The 26,355-nt window shown below is 35.2% G+C and overlaps 1 protein-coding gene across 3 annotated transcripts in view; it reads left to right on the top strand.

Moving 5' to 3' along the window:
• Window positions 1–26,355, top strand: part of LOC127832264 (inhibitor of nuclear factor kappa-B kinase subunit epsilon-like) — an 89,430-nt gene that overhangs the window by 27,152 nt on the left and 35,923 nt on the right. The window contains exons 1-7 of one of the 3 annotated variants that reach the window (XM_052357637.1): window positions 12,492–12,594; window positions 16,154–16,273; window positions 18,353–18,490; window positions 19,042–19,171; window positions 20,467–20,557; window positions 20,926–21,016; window positions 25,457–25,614. In XM_052357637.1, the coding sequence (XP_052213597.1) occupies window positions 16,154–16,273; window positions 18,353–18,490; window positions 19,042–19,171; window positions 20,467–20,557; window positions 20,926–21,016; window positions 25,457–25,614 (728 nt within the window). In that variant the 5' untranslated portion in view covers window positions 12,492–12,594. Of the gene's footprint in view, window positions 1–12,491; window positions 12,599–16,153; window positions 16,274–18,352; window positions 18,491–19,041; window positions 19,172–20,466; window positions 20,558–20,925; window positions 21,017–25,456; window positions 25,615–26,355 lie in introns of those variants that run through there. The other 2 variants (XM_052357638.1, XM_052357639.1) reach the window with 2 other exon arrangements.

Raw genomic sequence — 26,355 nt, 5'->3', positions numbered from 1 at the left:
ATTTAAAAGAAATACAAATATAAAGTGGATAACCGAGGGAAAATACAAGTAACTCTTAAGCTTAAATCATCAACACGACGCCATTTGTAAGTCAGTTCCAACTTACCTCACTTAAACACAGTCAGCTTCCGTATACGCATGACCCCCTTTTAGATGATCGTGCATTCTTAACACCTGTGTCAGCCCGCGAAACAGTAAGTGACAAGATAAGTATTGATGCAAAGCATCCAAGGGCGTCGGGAATTTCAGTGTTAAAGGCACTTAATGAAGTTACTATGGACCGTTTTTTTTCTACTGTAAATATTAATATATTTGCCGATTATTTTAAACAAAATAAAAAAAGATACTGATATAACCATTATCTATGATTTTGTGTTATAACCCCCAAATAACCATTATCTATGATGCTGTATTATAACTCCCAAATAACCATTATCTATGATTTTGTGTTGTAACCCCCAAATATTTCATAGCTCATTTTATTTACATTGATTTCCTTTTTTTACTGTCATCCGTGTGCAGTTTTCATTAATGGAACAGAACTGTGTAGGTTTTAAAAAATCTGCTTCATCTTGTAAGCGTAATTTCATATTTTTCTCAACTTCAAGGGGAGATGATTCTGAACTTATTCTTACGTTGCTCATTTACGATAGGGGTTGAGTACTCATTGATATGAACACACTGTAAAAGTTTAAATGTTTTTACGAACCCCCCACCCTCTCACACATGTATTTCATAGGCATAATACAAACAAAAAATTGTTACAATAAAACAGCATATTTACTTAGACTAAAATGTCTACATCAAAACAAAAAGTGAACACAAATAAAACTAGAAATGGCGCGACAGAGTCCGACGCGTATCCCCACGCCGCATGTTTGACCCAGGGACGCGCCAGGGTTGGTAATGGGGCCATGTATAGTTGAGATTGACCGTATTGTCATAAGAAATGTTCAGTATAAATTCGAAGTAATTCGGTGTAGAAATGAAAAAGTTAATGTAAAATAACCTAAAAAATTAGTGAAAATCTATACCCTAATTTCTCCTCCTCATCCTGCTCTCCTAACAAATCTAATACTGAATCAACTTCGCTGACGTCCATTATGTACATGTCATCCTCATTGGAATGACTTATGAGATGGCTGAATATGCTCTCTTATAGCCAATCTTCTTGCTTCTGTTTTGGAAGTTATGTTTTGAGGTTAAATGGTTGACTAAATAGTATCGTCTCAGAAATTTTCTATCGCAATCTTGTACACAACAATGAAAATGTTGAATTTCATGTCTGTCTTTGATGTGCCTGTTCAAAGTCCATCTTGCTTTAAATTGCTTCTCACATTTTTTCCACTTGAACATTTTGACAGATTTTCAGTAATGAGTCTAAAAGTGTAATTTAACAAATTGAAAGTTTCAGCCCTTTTATAGAGGCTCTATTCCATGAGTTTCTCATGCTTTTTGTGCTTGACTGCACTCTATCTCTTCTCTCATATACAGGTGTCCCTTTGCGCCAATATTTTATAATCCCGTGTATAAACATTAGAAGGATGAGCTAAACCATTTCACAGATGAGTTAACACAAACAATTTACTACTAAATACATTTATGCGCCACTACTGTGTAACTCTATATGGCTTCGAAATCTAAACGCGGAACCTAAGTTCAAGGTCAAGGTCACAGTGGTAAAAAATTTCATGCGCATGGACAGGTCTTGTCCAGATACACATGCGTACCAAATATGAAAGCAATATCTGAAGGGACACAGCAGGTATGAGCCCTCTTTGAATCGCAGTCGCAGATTTCGAAACCTGAATGCTGACCTCAAGTTCAAGGTCAAGGTCACTGGGGTCAAACATTTTATGCGCATGGAAAGGTGTTGTCCAGATACACATGCATACCAAATATGACATCAATATCTGAAAGGACACAGAAGTAATGAGTCTTTTTCGAATCGCGGTCGCAGATTTCAAAACCTGAAAACTGGCCCCAAGTTCAAGGTCAAGGTCACAGAGGTAAAAAAGTGTATGCCCATAGAGTGTTGTCCAGATATACATGAATACCAAATATGAAAGCAATATCTGAAGGGACACAGCAGTTATGTGCCTTTTTCGAATCGCGGTCGCAGATTTCGAAACCTGAAAACTGACCCTGAGTTCAAGGTCAAGGTCAGAAGGGTCAAAATTTTTGTGCGCATGGAATGGTGTTGTCTACATACACATACATACCAAATATGAAAGCAATATCTGAAGGGACACAGTAGTTTTGAGCATTTTTCGAATCGCAGTCGCAGGAAAATCTCTGACACGGCCCCACCCCAACCCCCATAACTTTTGACCCAGGGGTCAGATCAAAATTCCGAATAGTGCACCGTCGCACATATGCTCATAGCTACCATGTGTGTACGTTTCAAGGTTCTTGTGCTAATAGTGTAGGAGATAATAGTGGCCAGGACGGACGGACAGACGGCGGAGATAACCACAATATCCCCAAGCTTTTCAGAAAGCGTGGGGATAATAATTTGATTCTACTGGGTTCTCGAACCTTGGACCTCTCACATATGAAGTGTTTCTGTTCTTTTCGTTATAGGTTGTCACAATACGTGGATTTCTTATATAAAGTATAAAAAAACGTGTCACGACGTAATGCCTAGATACCCGAGTGATTAAGAGAGTTACATGGGTCGGTGGTTTGAGATCAGGTTGGACTGGTTTCAGCCAAAATTGGACGTACCATGTTGTTTTTTTCCTTAAATTAAATATTGTTTATATGGGAGCTTTTCAGTTATGATGTTTAAATTTATCAATTTTTAGCATGCAATGACAAACTTTAAAAAAATATGTGAAAATGTCCCTTTAATGAAATATTTGCTTATATGCAAACCTTGTTATGTGTGTCCTTCGTCAGCGCCGTTCTCCATATCGTCGAACTGGTGTCAAACTAAGCAAGTTTCTAAACCAAATGTTCAAGGTCAGATCAATAATAAAAAAAGGTTTTCTTTTGCGCTTACGTTCTTTTTTTACAAATACGTACATTTTAATGCCAACGCTCAACTTCAAACACTCCAGCAGTATACAATAATTAATTTGATATTATAAGACAGAATTGATTTACTTAATGTAGACCATTTTAACAGTGTGGTTGTTCTACTACTGTAATTATTAGTATTTATATATTTTCATCCATGTACAAACGAATCTAAACAGCTTTTATTAATAAATTGTGTTGTTCTTATTGATGTAATATGAATGGAACGACCTAACCTAAGGCGCATGTTCACCCTATAGGCGTTAGTTTCGTTAAACTCGGATCATAATTTTCCGAGATCTGAAACGAATTACCGGACGGCTCTGCAAACTCAATCACATTATTTTAAAATTTGGGCGACTCTTTTCTAAATATATTGTATACACATTCATTGCAAAACAACACATATATATCCAAACATGATTTCTTTTTTAGAAGGTACGGACTACATCATCACAATTGCTTAAATTAGAAGCATTTTCGTCTAGCCATTCCCATGTATTATAATATTGCTAACGAGCTTATCTTTCAATGCATTCTGACCGTAGACATAAATAAAACAAGTATGTTATTCGTTCCAGCAAAATCAAGATCGGGAACTAATATATGTATATTTCGAGTTATGCAGAAGCTATCTTTAGTTCTTTTGGTCTGTTTCAAACATCAATCGACCATATTATGATGATGTATGAACTTTCGTGTAATACTGAAATATTGTCTTGTGGGTGGAATATTTTATTTTGACATATTATATTGTTTGGGTGTGTGTGTTTTTTTAATCTACAAAAACAACACATATATAAAACATTTAATTGGCATTGTTCATGACCAATTTTCTACAATAGCTGCTAGAAGATACCATTTGATAAAGATGTCATGTTTCAATGAATATAAGATTAAGATACTCTGATAATGCATTGTACGAAGACGTGAAGGTATTTTGCTTTTCCAAGGTCGGTGCATGCGTCTGTCCGTCGCCAAGTTGTTTCTTCTTTTTTTACCAAATTGTGTCTGCATGACAAATGAGGGACTCTTAGTCAATGGACACAAAATGAAAATTTTGGTTATGGCTATTAGACAATTAAATGTTTACTGTCGATGATCGTTTTGATGGCAGGTCGATCTGTCCGATTGTTTTAAATCCTATTTGATACCTGCACAGAACACAAGTTCAAGGTTCGGAAGGACTGGTTGTTAGGTTGGTCACATGCAAAGCAAAACCTAGTATCGGTAACGGGGTTCGGGGACAACGATAAACTTCTTTAAGAGTCGTTCAGACAATCAGTCCGTAACTTTTTTGTTCTGATAATTTCATTTTTATTTATTTTACAAAATGTAAATTTAAGACTTATGTGCAATTATTAACACCGTTTGCATCTTTATTTCATTGGAATCCCATGCTTTAACATTTAATGACATTTCCAATAGTTCTCGGAAAAAAATTCTCTTGTTATCATGTCATATGATGAAAATCCATAAATAACTTCGTATTTCGCTTTACTTTATATGATGACAAAGCATATAAAACGTGAAAAACTATGTGAATAGTTAGTCCTCACATGCAATACCGCTGCTGCGTCAAGCGAAGTATAAGAAAGAAGAGTGAAAATGGCGCATACTCTCAGAAGAGGAATATAAATTTTATGTGCGAAGAAAACATACGCTAAATTGTGAGCATATGATATTATATCTTGCAAATGTTTGAATATGTGTCAGTGTTTTGGAGGAATACTGTTAAAAACTGCATAATTTATTTCAAGTCAATGGATGAATTAGAACAAGATGTTCATTGGTCATGTGTAGATCACTTAATAAATCAAAGTGGCACATTTTGTTAAAATCATTTTGTTATCAAACTAGTAAACCATTCACATTTTTAATAAGACAAAATAGTTTGCTAGTTTGCACCATGTTTTTAGATAGATTTAAATAGATAACCTATTGCAATTCTTATTTGGAACATAACAAAACGAATTTCTAAGACATCTAAAAAATGTGGAAATACTTAATTAACAAAAATGGCATGGTGATTTTGATGATGATGATGATGATGATGATGATGATGATGATGATGATGATGATGATTATTATTATTATTTATTTTTTTATTATTATTATTATTATTATTATTATTATTATTTTTATTATTATTATTATTATTATGCTGATGCTGATGATGAGGATGATGATTTTGAGGAGTAGAAGGGAAGGGGGAGTTGGAGGTGGAGAAAAAGGCTGACAACGATGATGATCGAATTTAATATGTTAATACCTATTATGTCTCGAGAAGAGTTTTCGCGGGATATACGCTTTGAACTTGATATACGTAACAAAAAAAATCCCTGCACGCGAATATGAGTGGACTGAGACTGGCTCAATCAGGCTTCTTTTACACAAGATTGGGGCTTGCGGTGAGGTGCTTTAATTTGTTGTCATGGAAATCACTCGAACTTGCGAACAAATTCAGGCCTGAAATTTTTATGCACGAGGTGGACTGTGCTTTCATGCTGGGAACTGACAGAAGTAACGTCCTAAAAATTGAGACAGTAAAATGGATGATTATGCATGCAGTTTAATTTTATCACGAGTCTCTCATTTGGAGTTAAACATGTCATGTTTGACTCGCATAATGTACAGTCAAACCTGATCGCGGTCAGTCAGAGGAAATTACCAAAGTTACCGTTGTCTACAAGTGACCGTTGTTTTCGGATCACGATTTTAAGATGGATAGGTAAGTTGGTAGTAATTCAATGTCGTAGCCCCACCCATTCGTTTGCATACAGTGTAAAACAAAGACTCATTGCCGATAACTAAGCATAATAACATAATTAATTTACATTAAATAATACAGAATACTATCTTATAGATTGATTTAATTTCATATTGTTAAACTAAATCAATGACTTTATCAACTCTAGTATAATTGTTTACACATGCATCTCGTTCATTCAGTAAATAAAGCTTTTCACGTCAATGTCACGTCCGAACAAGTCTACACAGCAGATTCGCTGTCATAAACCGATAGTACGGTATAACTGTACCGTTGTCATTCAAAGAAAAAGACGCAAACATTTTGTTAAAATTTATTCGTAGGCAAATATCAGACAAACAGCATTATTTTTTATTCAATAACCTCATGCAATATACAAACATTCATTCTTTATAAAAAAAACATAGTATATCATACACAATAAAGATAACTTATAACGCAAATAACTTCAAAACACACACAACCATTCTCACTTGCAACAATCAAAACAATTCATTCCACGCTAAAAACTCACTAATCTTCTTTTGAATACTACAACACTTGACCCGGTGCGCAAAGAATCACTCATTGTTATTCCATATATTATTCCGAATGCTCTTATAAGTGTTATGTACGCTTGAAAGCTCTTTTAAAGAATGATCCAAAATTGTTATTTTCAAATCCATACTCAAGGTTGCAAGTACAATGTACTAATTAGCGGTCATTTAATTAGCGATCATTACTTTAAACGTGTCACAAACTTTGACATATTTTCTTTTGAAGATACCCCCACATAATTATCCCCGGAAAACAAACCTTCTCAACACCCTCTTGTTGTTTACTCGCAACGTGCCGCTTTTATAATATCAAAGGCAATTACCGCTATCAGACGCTGTACCCGCAAAATAGACGGACAAATGATGTGCTGTGTTTTTAATTTTGAATTTGCGACTCGAGACGACTGACGCGTGACAGTTGTTTTCAGTTCAAACATGAATTTCGGAGTGAAATTTATTTGCCGTCGGCCGTTATGGACAGGTGACCGTTATTCTCAAATGTAATATATAGTGATTTTCGTTGGGGGGAATCCAGACTGACCGTTGTCTGCAGGTGACTGTTATTTTCAGATGGCCGTAAGGTCAGTTTTAACTGTATAAAGATGTTAAACAAATGTGAGCAATCATAATTAAACGATTATTAAACGTCATCAAGTTTAACGTCATTCAGTTATAGTCGTTAAGTTTTGTGGCCAAGCTGAATAAGATCATGTTGATATAGATTTATTGATTTTTGAAGTATTTTGGTAGATTAAGATCCGTTGACTTTGGGGATTTTTAGAGACCAAAGACCCCCCCCCCCCTCCAGATGACAACAAGGCATCCACATGGACCAACACTTTCAACTTGAAAGCAACACGCAATAAACACGTCGCCCTCTAACACAGTCCCGGTAGACTACGTACTTTTACGGACCAGATTGAGCAGAGACACGGATAGCCCCGAATGAACACGGCTTCTACACGGACCGACCGAAACCAACACATTAGCGACATGGACAAACACGGCAGCGACATTGGCCAAACACGATCTTCCCTGGACCGACAACCACTTGTACAACAACAGCTTCATTTTCGGTGTTTCATCATTCTTCAAGCGGATCTCGAATGTGTAATCAAGTATTTCGTGCAAATAGCTAAAACGTCAAGATGGTGGAAAAACGTTCTGTCAACGTGTGCGTTCCAGGTTCCGAAAAATCACTAGCAGAATACCGATGAGGAACAACAGCAAAACACGAAACAAATTCCAGAACTGGAATACCATCACATGTACATGTAGATCTACAAGCATCAGCATCAACCACATAAACTGACGCTGAAACGAAAAAAAAGACGTCCTTCGTCTTTTCATAGAAACTAGAAGACGACATTGTCGATCGGCTGAAAGAGAACACAAGGAACATGAAGTAGTAGAAAAACGCGGCAATGAAGACAGACCTCTAGAATTCAAAGGCAGAAGTGCTAAATCGGTAGTCTGGCCCTATGTTGACTACCTGGAACGAGAGCATCAGGGTGATGGTCGAGGAGCTCAGTTCCATTTCGCAGCCTCACAATATTGTGTAAGCAGATGCATGACAGCACAAATGACGTCACTTTTCCTGGAGACTGCAATATTGTAAGGTGTCGGAAGCGATGAACAAGAATCCAAAACGCGTTTTCTAAAGTCCGTTTCCCCCTGAATAGTCGGTAGTTTGAAAGTCCCTAGTTATAATACATGTGTTTCTTAAAGAAATGTTTCATGAGCCAATGTTTCAAGTAGAATTCGACATCCGCAGCAATCTATAACGGTATTGGTTTGTCGTTGTTCGGTTAATGTTCAGATCAGGTAGGCCCGATACCTAATTGTGGATGGTTTGCGTCAGCTCACTGCTGTTGACCACTTTAGCATCAGCGGGTGATCCATTGCTGCCGTCGTCCTCCCAACAAAACGTGTAGTCGACTTAGACCGAGAGACTGTAGGAATAATACCACTTTTAGTTGTCGTACACGAAATCACCGCGCCGAAACACTGCATGGTGATGTGCTTCCTATCCAAGACACGCACACAGTTGCGTAGCTGACATCTCATGCCGAATTTCTTGGCGATGTTCCTCTGTTCATCTGTCGATTAAGGACAGCAGATTAGTTCCTAAGCAAATTCTACAAGTATCGCATTGCAGACCTAAAGGATGATCTTGGAGATGGTGTCGTGTACGACTCAGAAGCCTTACTCCAGAAAGTGGTAGCTGTCCAGTTTTTCAAGTTAACGCATTGTTATTGCGGGCTTAATGCCAGCTGTCACAGGCTACAGTTTGACTTCTTCGGCTTCAGTATATGCCCAATGCTAGTTGAATATTTTGGTATACCGGTATATTATAACACATGCGCAGGAAATTAGAGAAGCCTTTGTGGTGTCTTCTTTTTTCAGTTAATCGATTAGCCTGGCGTATTGATGAAGGTCTGCTCTTCAGGCGAGCAATTTTCCGATCCAGATGGTTCTCATTTTCATTCTATTCACTGGTGTACACACAATCTTTTAGCGGCCACTTTGAAACAATCTTTTTCACGACTTCTCTATTCCTGTCATTTATTCGCTTAAGCTATCGGGATGTTGTTTGCAACCTGAGCTTTTTACAGTTAAAGCTGACATCTCATCAGCATCAGCTTGTCCTCGGCCGTCATCGCATCGCCAACATATTGCACCGTCGGTAACACAGATAAAAATTCGTCGATTTTTAATTTATACGGATTTATATGAACAACCACCATCGTCAAGGGCAATGTTTTCATCGTAAAGGGCCATGCTAGCACCCTGTCTACCCGTCATCGTCCGAGTTATTGGGATTTTTTACGTGATAGTCCGTATATCCGACGTATTTCCAACGTGTTTTTCCGTGTTTGCACCGTCTTTTTCCTTAGAAGATCCTTGCTGATCCGTGATTGTAGCGATACAATCAAACTGTACTGGCGTGTTCAGTGTAACCGCCGCAAAGGATCCGGAAAAACCGTATAAATGCCGCCATTATCCTGGACTGTCTAGAACGCACATGCACAACCGATGCATGAATTCGTCTGTCTATGGTCGCTACACGGACCATCCCGGATGCTGTCATATTCACGGAAAGTCACGGAACAACCCGGAAATTTTCAACTTCCTAAAACTGCCGGGTTTTTCGCCTTCAGCCTTAATGACATTCCAGGACCTACAGGGATCGACACGGAGCTTCACGGTAGCTGTACGGTTAACATTCCGGATCGTGCTGGATATGATCCGTGTTGATCCGGCAATGATACGGGCCTGGGGCTTTAATTTTAAGATTGTTTCGAGAGTTCCGATTTGCACACCTTGTTCTCGTGTTGAATACAATATTTCAAGGGGATAACTCCGCTTGCCACTACATGCTGTTTATACCGATTGTCTCGCTCTATTGTTAGAATAGGAAAACTTTAAATGAATTATAAAAAAATAAACATTACCAGGTATTTGCTCGATAATTAATAAAAAAAACAGTATGAAATAGATTAAAATAGACATGTTTAATAGTCAAGAATATGCTTCTTGTGTTTTTTATGTTAACATTATTGTTCCTTCTCATGAATAAATTAATAACCTCATATGTGTTTTGAAAGGTATTGTCATAACACAGAATCATAAAACTTTAGTACTTAAACCAAAATCTGGATTGGTATCCCTTAAAGTCAGGATGTGAGTATAAAGTAACATATTTCTTAGTAGATCCTGCAGATTTCACGCGTAAATCGTATCTCGTCGGGTCTAGAGATATGCGTGTATTTAAGTTGGTGAAACATAAAGCTTTAAAAGCTTTTCAACCCTTGATGATAAATCCCCGAAATAATGTATAAAGGTCACGAAAGCAAATTATTATATTTAAAACGTAAAGCACACTTTACACAGATTTCACGTGTTTTACTGGTATAAACATCATCGTCGTTGGCATAGTTCGATATCATTATTATCATCAAAATCACAATAATTTGTATTGTCATCATTATCAAATTCACTATTGTCGTATCATATATGATCAGAATAATCATCAGCATCACTGTCATAATTAATATCAAGATAATCCGATATATTTTTTCTTATCACCAGATTGTTAATATTTCATCGGTGAATAAATACTCTCTCAGATCATGGACATATCAGGAAAACTCATGTTTGGCACCGAATTATTGCTTTGAAACATAATATTATGTATTTTCAAGGGAAAATACTCCGTATGTTGATATAAATTTTCATTGAAGAGTACTCGCTCTTGGTAGAATGAGCGGGGGTCACAATGGGGTAAAAAAAATAGTTCCGGTAAAACAGTGAAAATTATCGTTTTGATTCACTGATATTTCTCTATAAACCACCGAAAAGCATAAAATAAATGATGATAATATAATATGATTATGACGATACAATCTTGATTACGAAGACGATGGAGATAATATATAGCGTTGATATTATTGTTGTCAATGATGATAATGATGACGATGCGTGGTGTTTTTGTTGTCGGTGCTATTGTTGATGATGATGGTGATGTTCTGCGGCAGATGATGATGATGCTGACGATGATTTGCTATACTGTCTTAATATACTTTTGTATAATTTGACATTTCTCTTACATATTGAGAAAGCGATTAAGTTTATTTTTATGTCGCTATAATACATGTACACTATTTGTGCTGATAGTTCAGCTAAAGTTTTCTTTGTTTGTATTGGGAAACATGAATTATCGCCATGAACGATGTCTATATTTTTTCTACGATTTTTTCATTAAGTGTTTTGTAAACGCTTGTTAAAAAAAAATCTTTAAAAAAAGGTCAAAGTTACACAATCTATTAATTCTCACTTAAAGAACTTCTTTCCCTATCTGAATGCATGATAAGGTTGAAAGTATCGTATCTAATAGCAAAAGTTAAACATATGTAACAGTTTAAACTTAACCCTTTTTGTATAGGCCTAATTAGACCATAATTTGTAAATCATACTCTACATTTCTACTTACATGATCATAAAACCTAAAGAGAAGATATATAACTTTTTAGTTTAATTATAGTTTTAGAAATCTGGCAAGTTTATTTGTTTACATAAGACAAAGTCTATACTATTGATAACTAATAGGCCTAGTTAACTGAATTGTGAGATAGCGATCAACTAACAATATTCATGTGCATGCGGGTTTACGATCAATATAGCTACACAATTATAATTGTATGGCGTACCATTGGATCGAAAGTCAACAAAACCTAGTAGGTAAAAAGAGAAATGTACTTCGACTTAAAAAATTGTACAACGACGTACAGTTTTTACCGACCCTTGCGTGTTAGCCAATCAGAAGACGCCTTACATCTGTTACTTTCAGAGGTATTTGACATTATTATTATTGTTGTTATTATTTATACCACATTATGCGACTATTGACCGCTAACTCATAGATACAGTGCGTATTTATTGAACATTATTATTATTATTTATACCAAATAATGCGACTATCGACCGCTAACTCATCGATATTGTGCGTATGTATTGACCTGGCGTGTCGGAATTAACCACTGACTTATGCAAGTAATGGTTATCACAAAATACGACCAATCAGGGAGGTTATTATACATTTTTAATTCCGTAATCGTTTGGTAACTGGTAACCGTTGAGAATTTCCTACACAGATATGCGCTGGACCGTGATACTCCGCCACGCATGGTCAATAAATACTCACAATATGCTTGATAAATAAATACTCACAATATGCTTGATAATTTTAATTTTAAAAAGGTAACCCTGAATCTTCTTCAAATTGGTATATAATCTATTTCAATGCGTTAAATACTTGAAACTTTCTTTTCTTTCAATTTTGATTTTTTTTTCATTTTGTCCTCAATTAAAAGAGATTTTAAACATTTATTATGAATAAAACAGAAGGAAAAGCGGCTCTAGAGACGAGTGTTTTAATTGGCTGTTCAGAAAATGTGTACGTCGAAGTACAAATTGTACTTCGACGTACAAATATATACTTCGAAGTCTATTTCATATTTGTACTCCGACGTACAAGTTTGTTCATCGACGTACATATTGTACGTCGAAGTACATTTCTCTTTTTACTTTGCAGGTCTTGTAGACTTTCGACCCAAATGGTACGCCATATAATTGTAGCTATTTTGGTACATTTGGGAAAACCATGAAAATCATGTATAGTAAAGTTTAGTTCACGTTTATGTGAGCTAAGATAAAGATGTTGTATAGGATGTTATAGATGTGTGGAATATTGTATGTTAGATACAAGTAGGTATAGTGTATATCCTTCTTTACCATATAAATGCTAAAAATAAAGGTATAATAACATGAGATTTAATTGTCTTTTGTAAATTATACTCTACATTTCCACCTACACGATCACAAAACGTATAAAAGAGAAGAGATAGAGCCTTTATAGCTTTAAAAATCTGGCAAGTTTATTAGTTTACATTAGACTAAGTCTATACTATTGATAATTATTATAGTCGAATATGACCGTTTCGTTGTGTACTCTTATATTGTTCTTTCATGAATTAGTTGTATATCTACACATGGTAACTCGCCCTTGAGTCGAGCATGCCCTTGAGTCGAGTCGGACATTTTTATCTTTGTAGTTTGCGAAGATAAGTTTTGTTTGGCATGATTTGAGACGTTATTACCTACACTTTACCCTTTATACATAAAATTTCGAAATACAATGTTATCAAATATTATAGTGTCTATTTCATTTGACCTCTTTTTTATGTTATGCTTTCCGGTGGTTTATAGAGAAATATCAGTGAATTAAAACTGGTAATTTCACTGTTTCAAAATGTGAAAATTATCGATAATTTTCACTGTTTACTGTGAAATGACGCCATTTTTTTGACGAAATGACGTCATTAACCCAGCGAAATTCTTTAGTTAAACACTTTAACAATGAATATAAACTGTGCAAAAAAGCATAAAATAAAAAGAAAATTTGTTAGATTCGGTGGAATATCGATTTTAATTCACTCGTGTCATAGAAAATAATTTTATATGATCACTCGTGAATTAAAATCGATAATCCACCGAATCCAACAAATATCCTGTATCTAATATATTTCCATTAATATGTTGACAAAATAATAAACTTGTAAATTCAAAAACGGAATGTAACTGTCAATATTTGATTTTTTTTATAAATATAGAGAATTGATTATCCAATAAATGCTAAGTAAAGTAAAGTATGTGTCCGCGTTAGAATGTATCCGACCCATGGGCTCATTCAGTGGTAAATGTTAATCAACTGTTTTTCCATGAGAAGTTAGCTGGGAGCCATATAATTATTTGGGGAAAAAAGATTAATAATATATGATACCTTGCGCCTGAACAAGCTTAGTCCCGGCTTTTGTCACATAATTTGTAATTATAGTTTTGTACCGTAAACCCGTCCGACTCATGGGCGGGTAACCCTAGCACTATATACAATTTACTCTTCATCTGTTCATTCGTTGCACTATATAAATAGATATAAAAGGTTGTTTGTTTCCACAAAATCTGCCAACCCTATCGGTGGTGCCGACCATAATCTTTTTTCCAGATTGATCCTTTGATTAATAATTTTCTACATTTGATCGTATTCCCTAAACTAACTTACAATTACCAATAGAAATGTGACTCGTGGACTGGTACGCTGGTGGGGATATACCGAAACATGTTTGATATTATCATTAATAATGAAACATGTTATATTGGTTGCCTCGGGTTATATTGTTAATGTTGTTCTTAGTTTGATGCTTTATTTCAGTGTTGTGAAAACCACTTTGGAAGAAATAAATTTAATAATTACAGTGTTTTTTTTCACCTGTAGGGGAATGGTGGCGGGGCCCGTCCAAAGGGGAAAAATGCGTCGTTTTTTAGGAAAAGGGGAAACTGAAAAATTCACTCTTTTATATGTAATGATATTTATTATATGAATAAACATGTTTGTATGAATGTAATATTCACAGTTGAATGTCATTGTCCTTTTTCTTAAATATATATCAATGATTTTTTCAACATTATTTTCAGACAGTTCAGCCGTCCTGCACAGTCTCATTTTTCCAAACCAATTTGAGTCTAATTGGGATTTTTTAAATAAATAAAATGGCAAATTTGAGCATTTTTTATCAATGAAATGGACCAAATTGGAATGTTTGTATCAACAAATATTGACACAATATAGATACATCGGGCCTTTTTTGACCATTTTGGGGAAAAATGCAATTCATGTGAAAAGTACACTGATTTGGGAAAAACTAATTTAATATAACTCTTTATAATAAAAAAAATATCTCATATTAATTATAGTTATAAACTTTGTTAGTTGTTTTTTATTTTAAATAAATTTGAGATATATTTATCATTTGAACAGTTGTTTCTACAAAAAAAATAATAATTTTTTTTACTTTTGGAGATTTTTTCTACAAAATTGGGGACAAATATAAACTCTTTTTTGAGGGGAATGGGGCCGAATATCGGCCCCGAAATTGCCATAAAAAACACTGAATTAAACCAAATATGTAATTGACACACATAGCCTGGCAACTTCAACATCAACCTTTTAGTAATTGAAACTCTTTTAAAACTGTGTTAGTTTAAATGGTAATTTGATTATGAAAATAAACAACCATGAATAATCTGTTCGTAACTGAGTAAATAGTGAATTAAAAAACACTGCTATTCGTTTTCGATTTAGATCGATAATGTGTAAAAATACAAACAGCACGCTTCGTAGAAATTGTTGTTAAAACGCTTGTTTTATTACTGTTTCCCAGTAATAGATTCCTTTATAGAATGTCAGGCTTTCATTACGATTCAGTTGTGATTGGTATTTTTTTGCACGCGTTTTCAGCTCATTCTCTCCTGGCATCTGCTGTTCCCTCATAGAGCTATCTTGTAGACTCTACATATTATATTCCACCATCTCCCCTCCCAGTGCCCCAGATAAGCTGCGTATCTGCGTCTTTCACCCTATTAAAATGTTTAAAAACGCAAAGAAATACAATATCATGCGTATTGAAAACGCACCCGATTTGCCTTTTACGCACATTCGTCTTATTTGATGCGTACGATACAATAGCTTTGATCGAAAAAACTTTGCTCATTTTCGGTATTTTTTGCGATTATTTTCGTTACGCGGCGACGCTTTTATTCAGCAAGCGCCTGGATGACGGGGCAATAAAACAGTCAAAGCTATTCAAACGCTCTGCGGACTAGATTTCATAGTTAAATAAAGCGGCTGACAAAATTATTTACGACGACATACATGCGTTTTCAATCTGACTTAATCCGTCGTTCATTGTGCAAATATTTGTAAAGTGTCTGTACTTTCAGTTTCTAATACGATGCGTAATAAAAATGTCTAAGAGAAAGACGTCCGCAATTGTTGCGCCAAAATATGTGTCGATCGCTAACTTTATCGAACCAAGAAAGCAAGAGTCAATAAGTGCCGAATCATTCGTGTTATCGATTTTTTTTAAGTTTAAAGTTTATATTATTGACGGTTTCAAGGATTAAAGATGTTATGAAACATCAGTTTATTAAAGTTAATTATATTAGTTTACAGTTTTATTGAATCAATACAATTGTGTGCAGCTTCAACAGAAGTAAAGCAGCAATGGTTTTACTGTATGCATCTTATAACTCATTTCACCCTATTCCAAGAATGAAATCACCCTATTTTTCAAAATCAGTGGGTGAAAACCCTATTACCGAAATAATTATCTGGGGCACTGCCCTCCTATGTGAGCTCTGTTATAATTACTAAGTGATTTAAATATTTATTTACGTATTTGAATATATATAAAAAGACTTATTTCAGATGCAAATTGCCAGTCATGATAAAACTGGCCCCTTACAGCACACCAGTCGTTTTGTCTTCAATCAAGCCGACTGTCTGGGCAAAGGGGCCACCGCAGCAGTCTTTCTTGCACGATCGAGGGTAAGTACTATGTTATCGTAGAGAATTAACATATTTTAGTGTTGTGCGCGATCTTTACAGGTCTTGTCGCATATGTGTGCATTTAACTTCACATTTTACTTAGTTAAATTGTTTATGTATTTCATTGCTATTAAGAGTGACATCATCACATTTAATTACGTCATAGTTTTTGTGATAGATTGAAATCGAGGACTGGTTCTTACCAGGAAAAGAACAGACAGTGTGTTCATGTTTGTTCGCGTGACTTAACATATCCATGGTTACTTTGTTATTATAATGAAAAATATTTCATAAGTTTAAACTTCGACGTTCGATTCTACAACCTGAAACTCGATCTGATACCATTGTCAATTATTTTGAAAAGCTACTTTTGAAACAATACCTTTCATTTAAGTTATAGTTTTGCTCTCTTAAGTTGTGACTTTATAGATGTAATGCTTTATATGTGATTATTATGACAGAATACACTGGTCGTATAATAGCAGTTAAAGTGCTGATTTTTTCTACATGTTTCAAAAATGAAATTTCGGAATAACGTTGCACTTGATTACAATTGATCGTGTGGCCGGATCTATACTGTACAGCACACTTGGTTAACCTAATGTCAATGACAGGTTGTCGAACTCGATCTCTAATGTAGTTAGAATACATAATTCATCAGTGACCTGTTACTGAACTCGAGCTGATTTAACTTCGTTGTAGTCAGCGTCAGAAAAAATATTTACGAATTTTGTATTATATTTTATTTGTAATACTATCTAGATGTTTAATTTCCATTCAACAGTTGCTTCATTAAAAAAAAATATCAAAATTTTGCGGATTATTTATGTTTAATATTATGTCACAGAAAACCATTAAAACTCGTTTAAACGTGCGGGTTAAACCTGTTTTATTTATAATCAAAATGTAAACGGAACTACAAGTAAGCTGTTGAAAATAGATATAGGCCTTCCTACTGATATTAAGGACACTCGTATGTATAATCTACCACTGGTCGTGTTGCATAAGGTGTCCAATTGTCACAATCTCTCGAAACCAAGTAAAATATCCATCATCAATTAAACACCCTTAACAAATGCCTTTACTTAATTTTAAATTCGACTTTCCCTAATACTACTTAAGGTGGCTGACAATTTATCGTTATAGAAGCATTTGACCAATCACTTTACTTACATGTACGATTTCTGTTCTGAATATATTGAATGAGTTTCTGTTACAAAGTTGTACCACAAAATACAGTCTAAACATCATACAAGCAAAAAAAACATAGTTATACAGCGTGCACGCAATCAATGCATTTCATAACGTATACGAGTCCTATAGCCAGGGATATAAATTAGCAGGAGCACACGAACCGTTTGCTCCTATATTTTTGGCCAGGCCCCTTGATAGTTTTGCAAAAACAAACATTTTCCCGTTTTACTGACCTACTGAGAGAGCAAATACAACTAGCTATCGTACATGTTAATTTATAACCCTCTTTAAATTCAGTTAGAAGCGTCCTTTACTCTCATAGGTATAGGCGTGTTGTAATATTCGCATTTCAGTGTGCTGTCAAAGTTACTCTGTCACTACTTGTCAGGTGTATATACCAACCAAGTGCATGCATTTCACATGACATTTTTGATCATGTATGAGCCACACTCATATCTGAACGTGTGTATTTGTATAATCAAAGCGCTGAAGGCACTGAAGTTGTTCGCTGTTGTCCTTGATTAGCTTGTGCGCATTGTACAGGCTAATCAGTGTGCACAGGTTAATCTGATTTGACATGCATTAAGCCCCGTTTTTCCTGAAAGCAGCCATTATGTACAACATTTCAATGATAAACACTAGACTGGCCAATGTCGACTTACAAGCTGGTTTATAAACTCACTGCTAAAAGGTATATACACTCACTGCTAGAGCAGAATCATTTGTCGTCTGCTGCACACAGGCAGCAGTAATCGTCCCTTGCAGGGTGAGTTGTGGTTCTTACCGTACTTAAGGCTTCTAAGCACATACTGATTTGCAAAATATGTTCTGTAAATTTAGCTTGCCGCTAACGCGACCAACTAAAAACTCGTTTTGCGTTCACAGGAAACTGGTTCCCTGGTGGCGGTGAAGGCGTACTTTGACGACTCGCCGCACAACAGGCGCGCACGCCTTCGGGAGATTGAGCTGCTGAGAAGGAACCAGCACAAGAACGTCATGGCGTTCATAGAGGAGGACCGCGTGGTGAGTACAACCACATACCATGTGACGTCACAAAGGGTGGGGAACCCACGCGTTATGCGTGTACGCAGCTCTATACCAAAACCTCATCTCGCATTTCATGGACCTCAAAAACACAGAACCCTTTCCTCCTAGTCTGGTTTAAAAGCGTGTACATGGGTTGGTCGCATGTATCCTTAGACGAAAACCCAACACCGAGATCAAATTACATGTACATATGACTCATCCCCAATTGGACCCCCACTGTGGACCACCCAGATAACTTGCACAAATCAAGCCTTCTGCACACACAGTACCCTTAGTTTTCTGTTAAAACATGTTGTGACAGACAACAAGACGTAGATCTAAGAAACAGTTACATGTAAGTTGCTGAAGGTTTTAAACGGCGAAAGTAAAATAGACATGCATTGTTCATACATGTATTATTAATAAAAAATCATACTTAATATCGCCAATTCTTGTTCATTACCGTATTGATAGAACTATACAGTTGATAGAGCTTCATACACATAGTAGTATCATTACAAGCAAGCTAATCGCGTGTTATGTTTCAGGCCGAGTCAGGCCAGCCGGCTGTGATACTGGAGTACTGCGCGGGCGGAAGTGTGTACAATCAGCTGCAGGCTCCCGTCTGTTACTATGGATTCTCAGAGGAAGATTTCTTAGCCTTTCTTAGAGATATTTGTAAGTTTTTCAGACGAAAGTATATTCCTCTTTGCAGTTTATTTTATGAATTATTGTTAATTTATTTTATTTACTGTTATGTGTTTATAATTATCAACTACACATTTAGCCCTTCTTCTTGTCATGTAAAAAATACAAACTGAGCCCTGGCCGTATTGAGGCCAATAAGGGACCATCTATTTCCCCTGAACCATGTAGGTTGAATTGGTTGCATTATGATCAGATCTAATTAAACTTGATAAATGCCAAGTGGTGCCTTAAAGTTCATGCCGAGTCGGATCAACTAATAAGTACGTGTGGTGTATACGTTATGATCAATTTTACTTACATATGAATATGAGATTGAATAAATTGGTGTGCAAAACTGTTTTGTGTCTATATGTATACAATATTTTATAAAAGAGGTTATTAACGAATGCTTGTAGTGCACAAAAACTTATTGAATTACGTATACATAATTACAATCTATTATTAAATATGATTCACACACTTGCCACTTAGGTAATATAATGGAACATATGGGTAATGTATATAAATATGAGATTAAATAAATTATTATGAAGAGCTGTTCATCGTGTCTATATATATTCATGATGTTATAAAACAGCTTATCAACAGATTTATGTGGAGCACAACTACGCGTTTACATTTTATTTTTAAATATTATCAACAAACTTGTTATTTTTATTACTTAATTGAACATATGCCTATTTTTTATGTTTTCAATGTTCAGGGTATATGTCAGGATAATGCTACGATTGTAAATGACGTACGTTTGCAAACTACAAAATAATTAAATATATATTTGATGTAATTGCTAAAACTTGTTCTAACAGTAAACAACATGTGAGAATGAAACACCATTGTCGACTTTGCAGATGTGACACAAGAATGCTAGTGTTTAAACAGTTATATTAGTCATTTGATCGTTTGTTTCGACAAAACAATGCAATTTGTTGTTTTGTATGCCAGCTTTATACCTTTATATGGGTGATTAGTCGGTTATTCCCTTAAATCATAATACGGTAAAATGATACCTCACAATTTATTGCTCTTTACTACTCAGTGATCTGCAAAAAAACTCAACAAAGTTAATGATGCATGTCTTAAACTTACATTTGAAATTGAATGAAGTTTCATTAGAGTTAAGAAAACATTACTTAAATAGTACCCTTTAAAATCGAGAACCGAATGTCTTTATGAGCATTTTAAATGACGTTCACGTGATACTTCCAGCTCTTGGTTTGTCATTAAGTGCTCACTTCAAACAAGTATGTCTTTCTTTGCGTTTTCAGCCCATGGGCTTCAGTTTCTGAACTCACGTGATATCGTACACAGAGACATCAAGCCGGGCAACATTCTGAAGAGAATCGAAAGTAATGGAAGGTAGGTTTCAACCGAGACCGGTATTCATATACTTCATATGATCTTATTTACACTCTAAAACAGTTTAAATGGAACGGCCATTAGTCCATAGTTATTCTAAAGTCCCGAAAACAACACATCTTCAATATCATAAATCCAAATGATCCGTAATGTATACAGGGAAAACCCCCTTTTTTATCAAATAGTTATATGTTTTTATTATGGGTCAGGCCAACAATAGTCGTTGACTGGCAAGAACATACCGACCCATACCATGCTGCACCGCTTGTAGAACATTATATTATAAATGAGGGAACCGTATAGATAATTTGTAAAAACTCGTCATTATTACCGCATTATCACCATGTTCTCACTTCCACCATGCACAGTTCAACATACGTGCTCACCGATTTTGGAGCCGCACGAGAGCTCGGGGAAGACGAAACATTTATGTCAATATATGGAACAGAAGAATATATCGTAAGTGCCGTCGAATATTATTTTTGCTCCTGGTATTTAAGCCAAGTTTATTCGAAATGTTTTGTATAATTCGTACCTTTAACAAGATTCATGTATGTTTTGTCTTTAACTTAAAAAATGTATTGTTAAATGAACTGGGTTATAATTTAGTTGTAATTTATGTACAGTTGTATTAAAAATTAATCGTTAACATTATAAGGACAGTGCGCATTGATATACAAATAGTATTTGTTGCGCAAATGTTACTTCTTAGTTTGTGTGCGTGCCTATTTTTGCCTTATTCGGGACTCAATTGTGTTATTAATTCGAAAGCTCATAATTCACTTAATTTGCAAGTAGTGAAAAAAAATCAAAAGTTACAAGTGTGTCACTTGCTAATATATTTGTGTAAGATTATGAAATGGGTTCATTCAAACACATTATAAGGCAACAATCCTTTGTAATATCCTTGTAAACAGCTTGGTGTATTATAATGAATGAACATAGAAACAAAAAACGTCGCTACGCATTTATAAGTAACCAAAGCTGAATCAGTAAGCAAATACGATTCACCTGACATACCTATCTTTTTGAAGAGTTATTACTTAAAATAGTACCCTTTATTTACACGATAGTAGGTGGTGTTATTGGATAGTATGTAGCTATGAGCAACCCTCCCCCGTGTTGTTAAGCAACGACAAGACACGATGTTATTTCATAATTTGTTATTGAAAACTTTATGTAACTGTTATGAATAATAAATGAAAAAATCTATGTTCAAACACTAGATCTTTACCGCTCATGACTATGTAGGCAAAACAAACATGCGTATCGAATGGTACGATAATGATTGCTCAACGCAATTCAACCCTTTTCAAATATAGATATTTGGTTATAACGTAAGTTTTGAAATGAAAGTTATTTTTGTACGTATGTATTTATAACACAAACTTAGAGTTAGTAACCAGTCACGTCACGGTCTAGTTATTAAAATGTCAAATTACGTACATGTATATAAAAAACGACATTGACATTCAATCACAATAGATTTTTTTATTTGCTAAAAAATAAAACGTGTAATCACGAAGTGTGCGGTTTTATATTGTGACATATAACAAGCACAAATAACAACTTTATTATTTGAACCCGTTCGTTTATATAACATACTGTAACAAATGGAACGCAAGTACTTTAAACTTTAAAATTCTAACATAAACACATAAGCAGAAACTGGAACATCAATAAACACAATCACTCTCCCAAATGAAATGTATGATACGGAACTGAAATTGCAATAGATTAGCACACATTGGACGCCTGTTCACTGATTTGTTTAAAAATACATACTAGTCATTTGTTTGAATTAAAACTTAAATACATGCAAGGTTTAACCGTTATTTTACATATAGACTGGAAGCGAAACGAAGAGTTATGTAAATAACTGAACTACAGTTTTGAATGCTTAACTAGGTCAATAAAGTAACCAACGTCTGTTTTCCGGTTTACTTCTGAGTTGTTGTAGGTGGCTTGAGTGGGTGTGTTGATTACGATGTTTTATTTAGAATATCGGGTGTTTCAACTGCGGGTTGATGATGAACTATTTATATATTATATAATACGTTGTCGTTTGTTTAGCGAGTCATATGTCACAAATCGCGACCCTGAAATGTTTCTGTAGGCGTCAAGTTTTGTTAATAGCCGGTGGATGGGCATGCATAGCATTCCTCAATGATTAGTTTTTTACAAATGTACTACGGATGTCCGCCTATAGTACAGCGAAATGTATATTTAAGTGTTGTGAATAAAAAAAACAAAAAAAAAGCAACAAGGATATTCATATTAAATAAAAAAATAATATATTAAACATCAGCCATTCTAAACTTCCTTTCTGTAACTAATTTCAATGTAAATCACTCGAAACAAGATGCATTTAACGTAATTTTATTTTGTGTTAAAAACAAGTACCCACAAATTGACGAATCACTCAAGCGAACCTATATGCCGTGCTTGGCGTCACAAACATTTAACTGACACCTATTTATCTTAACATTACCACCTGAACATAAAACAAGTTGACCAGTTTTGAATTAACTTATCGGTGTCCGCCTAGCGATAGGGAGGTCACGGGTTCGATCCCTACTGTGGGGGCGTTGTAACAACCTGAATTGTAATAATGACCTGAATTGTAATAAACTTTATTACATTATTACAATCGCGTGACAACCTGAATTGTAATAACGCCCGAAAGTGTAATAAACTTTTTTCTTGGTTTAATATTGCATCTGATCGCATTTTCAAACACAAATTATTGCAAAATATAATGCATACATGCATATAAAATGTATCTCAATAGGGCAATACGACCTAAGAATGACAGAAAAGTTGGTCTCATACAACCTCAACTGTAATAAAGTTATTACATTATTATTTGAAATCAGAAAAACACCGAGTAAACAGAGACACAGTGTCAATAAGTCAATAATGAAAACACTATCCAGTGTTACATTAAGAAGTAATAAACACATTTCGCTCCTTTATCAAACGTTATGTTTTCTGCTCCTCTTGACTACCATCTTGCCGCTCAACAGTTTTACTTAAACGGATCGGATTCACTAGACAACCGCAACCAGTGAAATGTTGAGACGAAGACACGTTGCTGGTGTTATGAACACGACGATGAACAGTAGCATTCGCATATGAATGTCCGTGTTGCACGAGTTCTCTGCGCTCGTCGATTCCACGAGAGCTGTTAAACGCATACAGTAAAGATTAGAGGCATGTAATGCACATTGTTTCTTTTCACCTAACTGCATAAACATACAAAGACATCTGATACTGAAAGGAACTTATAAGTAGTAGCTCTATAAAATACATCGCAAACAAGACATGCACATGAAATAGTTCTTCTTGAATGCTCTGAGCTTGTATAAGTAAATAATTTGATTATTGCAATTAGTACATAAAATAAGTTAAATGCTTTACCCGTTCGGCTGACTATGGTTCTCGGTCCTCGAAGAAAACCATTCTTGTTGTTCGCAGCACCCATTTAACAATCTTAAGACCATTATCACAATCAGAATTACTGCTACAAATATAAACAGTATAGCAGACATTGCAGTTCTGAATTTATTAAAATTCAATATTCTAATTAAAAACTTGTATTTAACTGCTTTTAAGATCTTCAACAATTCAGTTTTTCCCGTATCAATGTATAGTAATTTTACGTAAAATGTTTCCAACAAGCCACCCGTACCCGTGAGCTGTTCTACTTATATAGCAAGATCTTTGGAATCCCAATTTTATTAGATGAGGAGAATGAAGAGAAAAAATTACACGGAAAGAATGAAGCGAAAACAGTTTTGATTCACCTAGTCGTATTTCCTTGTTACTTATATACATGTATTTTGCAATAATTTGTATTTGAAAATGCGATCAGATGCAATTTTAAACCAAGAAAAAAGTTTATTACACTTTCGGGCGTTATTACAATTCAGGTTGTCAAGCAATTTTAATAATGTAATAACTTTATTACAATTGAGGTTGTATGAGACCAACTTTTCTGTCATTCTTAGGTCGTATTGCCCTATTGAGATACATTTTATATGCATGTATGCATTATATTTTGCAATAATTTGTGTTTGAAAATGCGATCAGATGCAATATTAAACCAAGAAAAAAGTTTATTACACTTTCGGGCGTTATTACAATTCAGGTTGTCACGCAATTGTAATAATGTAATAAAGTTTATTACAATTCAGGTCAATATTACAATTCGGGTTGTAACAGGGCGTTCTGTAGATCTTCACCATAGACACCAAGTAATGGTTCTACTCCCATGGAAACGGACTCGAGAGTGTCAAATAAGTCTTAGGCTTTCAAAGCAATCGAGCTAAAATAAATAGGTTTAAACTAAGTAATTGACGTTATGGGTCTTATAGCGGTTATATACGATTGGGATAATTGTTGTTCTTCAAAAGACTGTTTGTGTCCAACGTGTAAACAATGACGTTAGTTCATAGTAGACTAAATGATATGAGTCAATAGCACAGCTATTATTATTGGTGTTGGCACGTTATGAGACATGAATCGATTTGTCAAACAATAATACATTCGTGTAACCCGGACCTAAACGTCTTTGAAACCAACTACGAATGTTTTATTGATATAAATGTTTATTGATAACGACTTTTGCGACACTCGGACAGTTATACCGCCCCCATGTACGTTTGCCAAAATACCTTAAAATGATCAATGTTCGTGGTCAAACGTGTCGCTTTATATTTGTGAGAGGTAACGTAACGTGACAAGTAAAAACCATTATGTAAAATCTTCAAAAATAGAATTCAGCTACAATCGTTTTTAGTATTTTAGCAAACATTATTTACTGCAAAAATTAATGACTATTCGGTACCCCGCATGAAAGCATCGGTCTTTTGCGAACAATTGATGCTCTTTTTTCAGCACCCGCATATGTTCCAACGAGGTGTTTTAAGGCAGCATGGTCATAGCGAGTTTACGGCGTCCGTTGACCTCTGGTCGCTAGGGGTAACGCTCTTCCACGTGGCATTCGGTCGTTTGCCTTTCCAAGCATTTGGCGGCAGAAGTGACTCGGAAACAATGTAAGTATGACAATTTTAATGCTATTTTAAATATTCAAATTGATTATTTGGTCTGGTGCTAATGTGCACGTTTTCATTGAGTCATATTTGTCTTGATTTTGTATTGTGTGAATGATAAATTAGACAGACCTGTACTTGATGTGACTTCATATTCATAGAAATTTCCTGATTGATATCATTAACTATTTGTCATTAAAGCGTTTCAACTTAAACACGAGGCGGATTGAGTAGTTTTGCATTTGACCTTGAATGACTCGCTTAAGCAGTATCAATCATCGCCCTAACCACGCATACTCATTCATTTTGCTGATGTTTGATATTTTAAGTACCACCGTCGTATACTCTCACTTGATTAACGCGCATGTGCTTTCTTCTTGTGGAGTTTTTATCGTTTGGAGTGATTAGACTTTTGCTGAAAAGAAGCTTAGGTGGTGGCCTCATGTGCCATAATTGCTCTTTGTTCTTGGTTCTTCAGCCTCACGCATGGATACGAATTCCCCTTTGTTCCAATGCTGCGTTACGCGTCTGAAGTTCAACCTCATGGCCTAATACTTCCGGTGTGTTAGTCACATGCAATGATACAAGGGTCTCTATTAAGTAATTTAATTCTGTATAACGTTACTGTTAATGCGCGACTAAAGTCTCAAGTTCAAACTTCAGTCGGCTGCTTGCAATGTGCACGGGGTATCAAATTTAAATTGGCAACCTTGCATGAAATAGATCTTAACTCAACTGGACAAA

This window comes from Dreissena polymorpha, chromosome 5 (assembly GCF_020536995.1).
Source record: "Dreissena polymorpha isolate Duluth1 chromosome 5, UMN_Dpol_1.0, whole genome shotgun sequence".
Lineage (NCBI taxonomy): Eukaryota > Metazoa > Mollusca > Bivalvia > Myida > Dreissenidae > Dreissena > Dreissena polymorpha.
The sequence above is the reverse complement of the archived record's forward strand: the minus strand, read 5'-3'. Positions and strand labels throughout refer to the sequence as shown.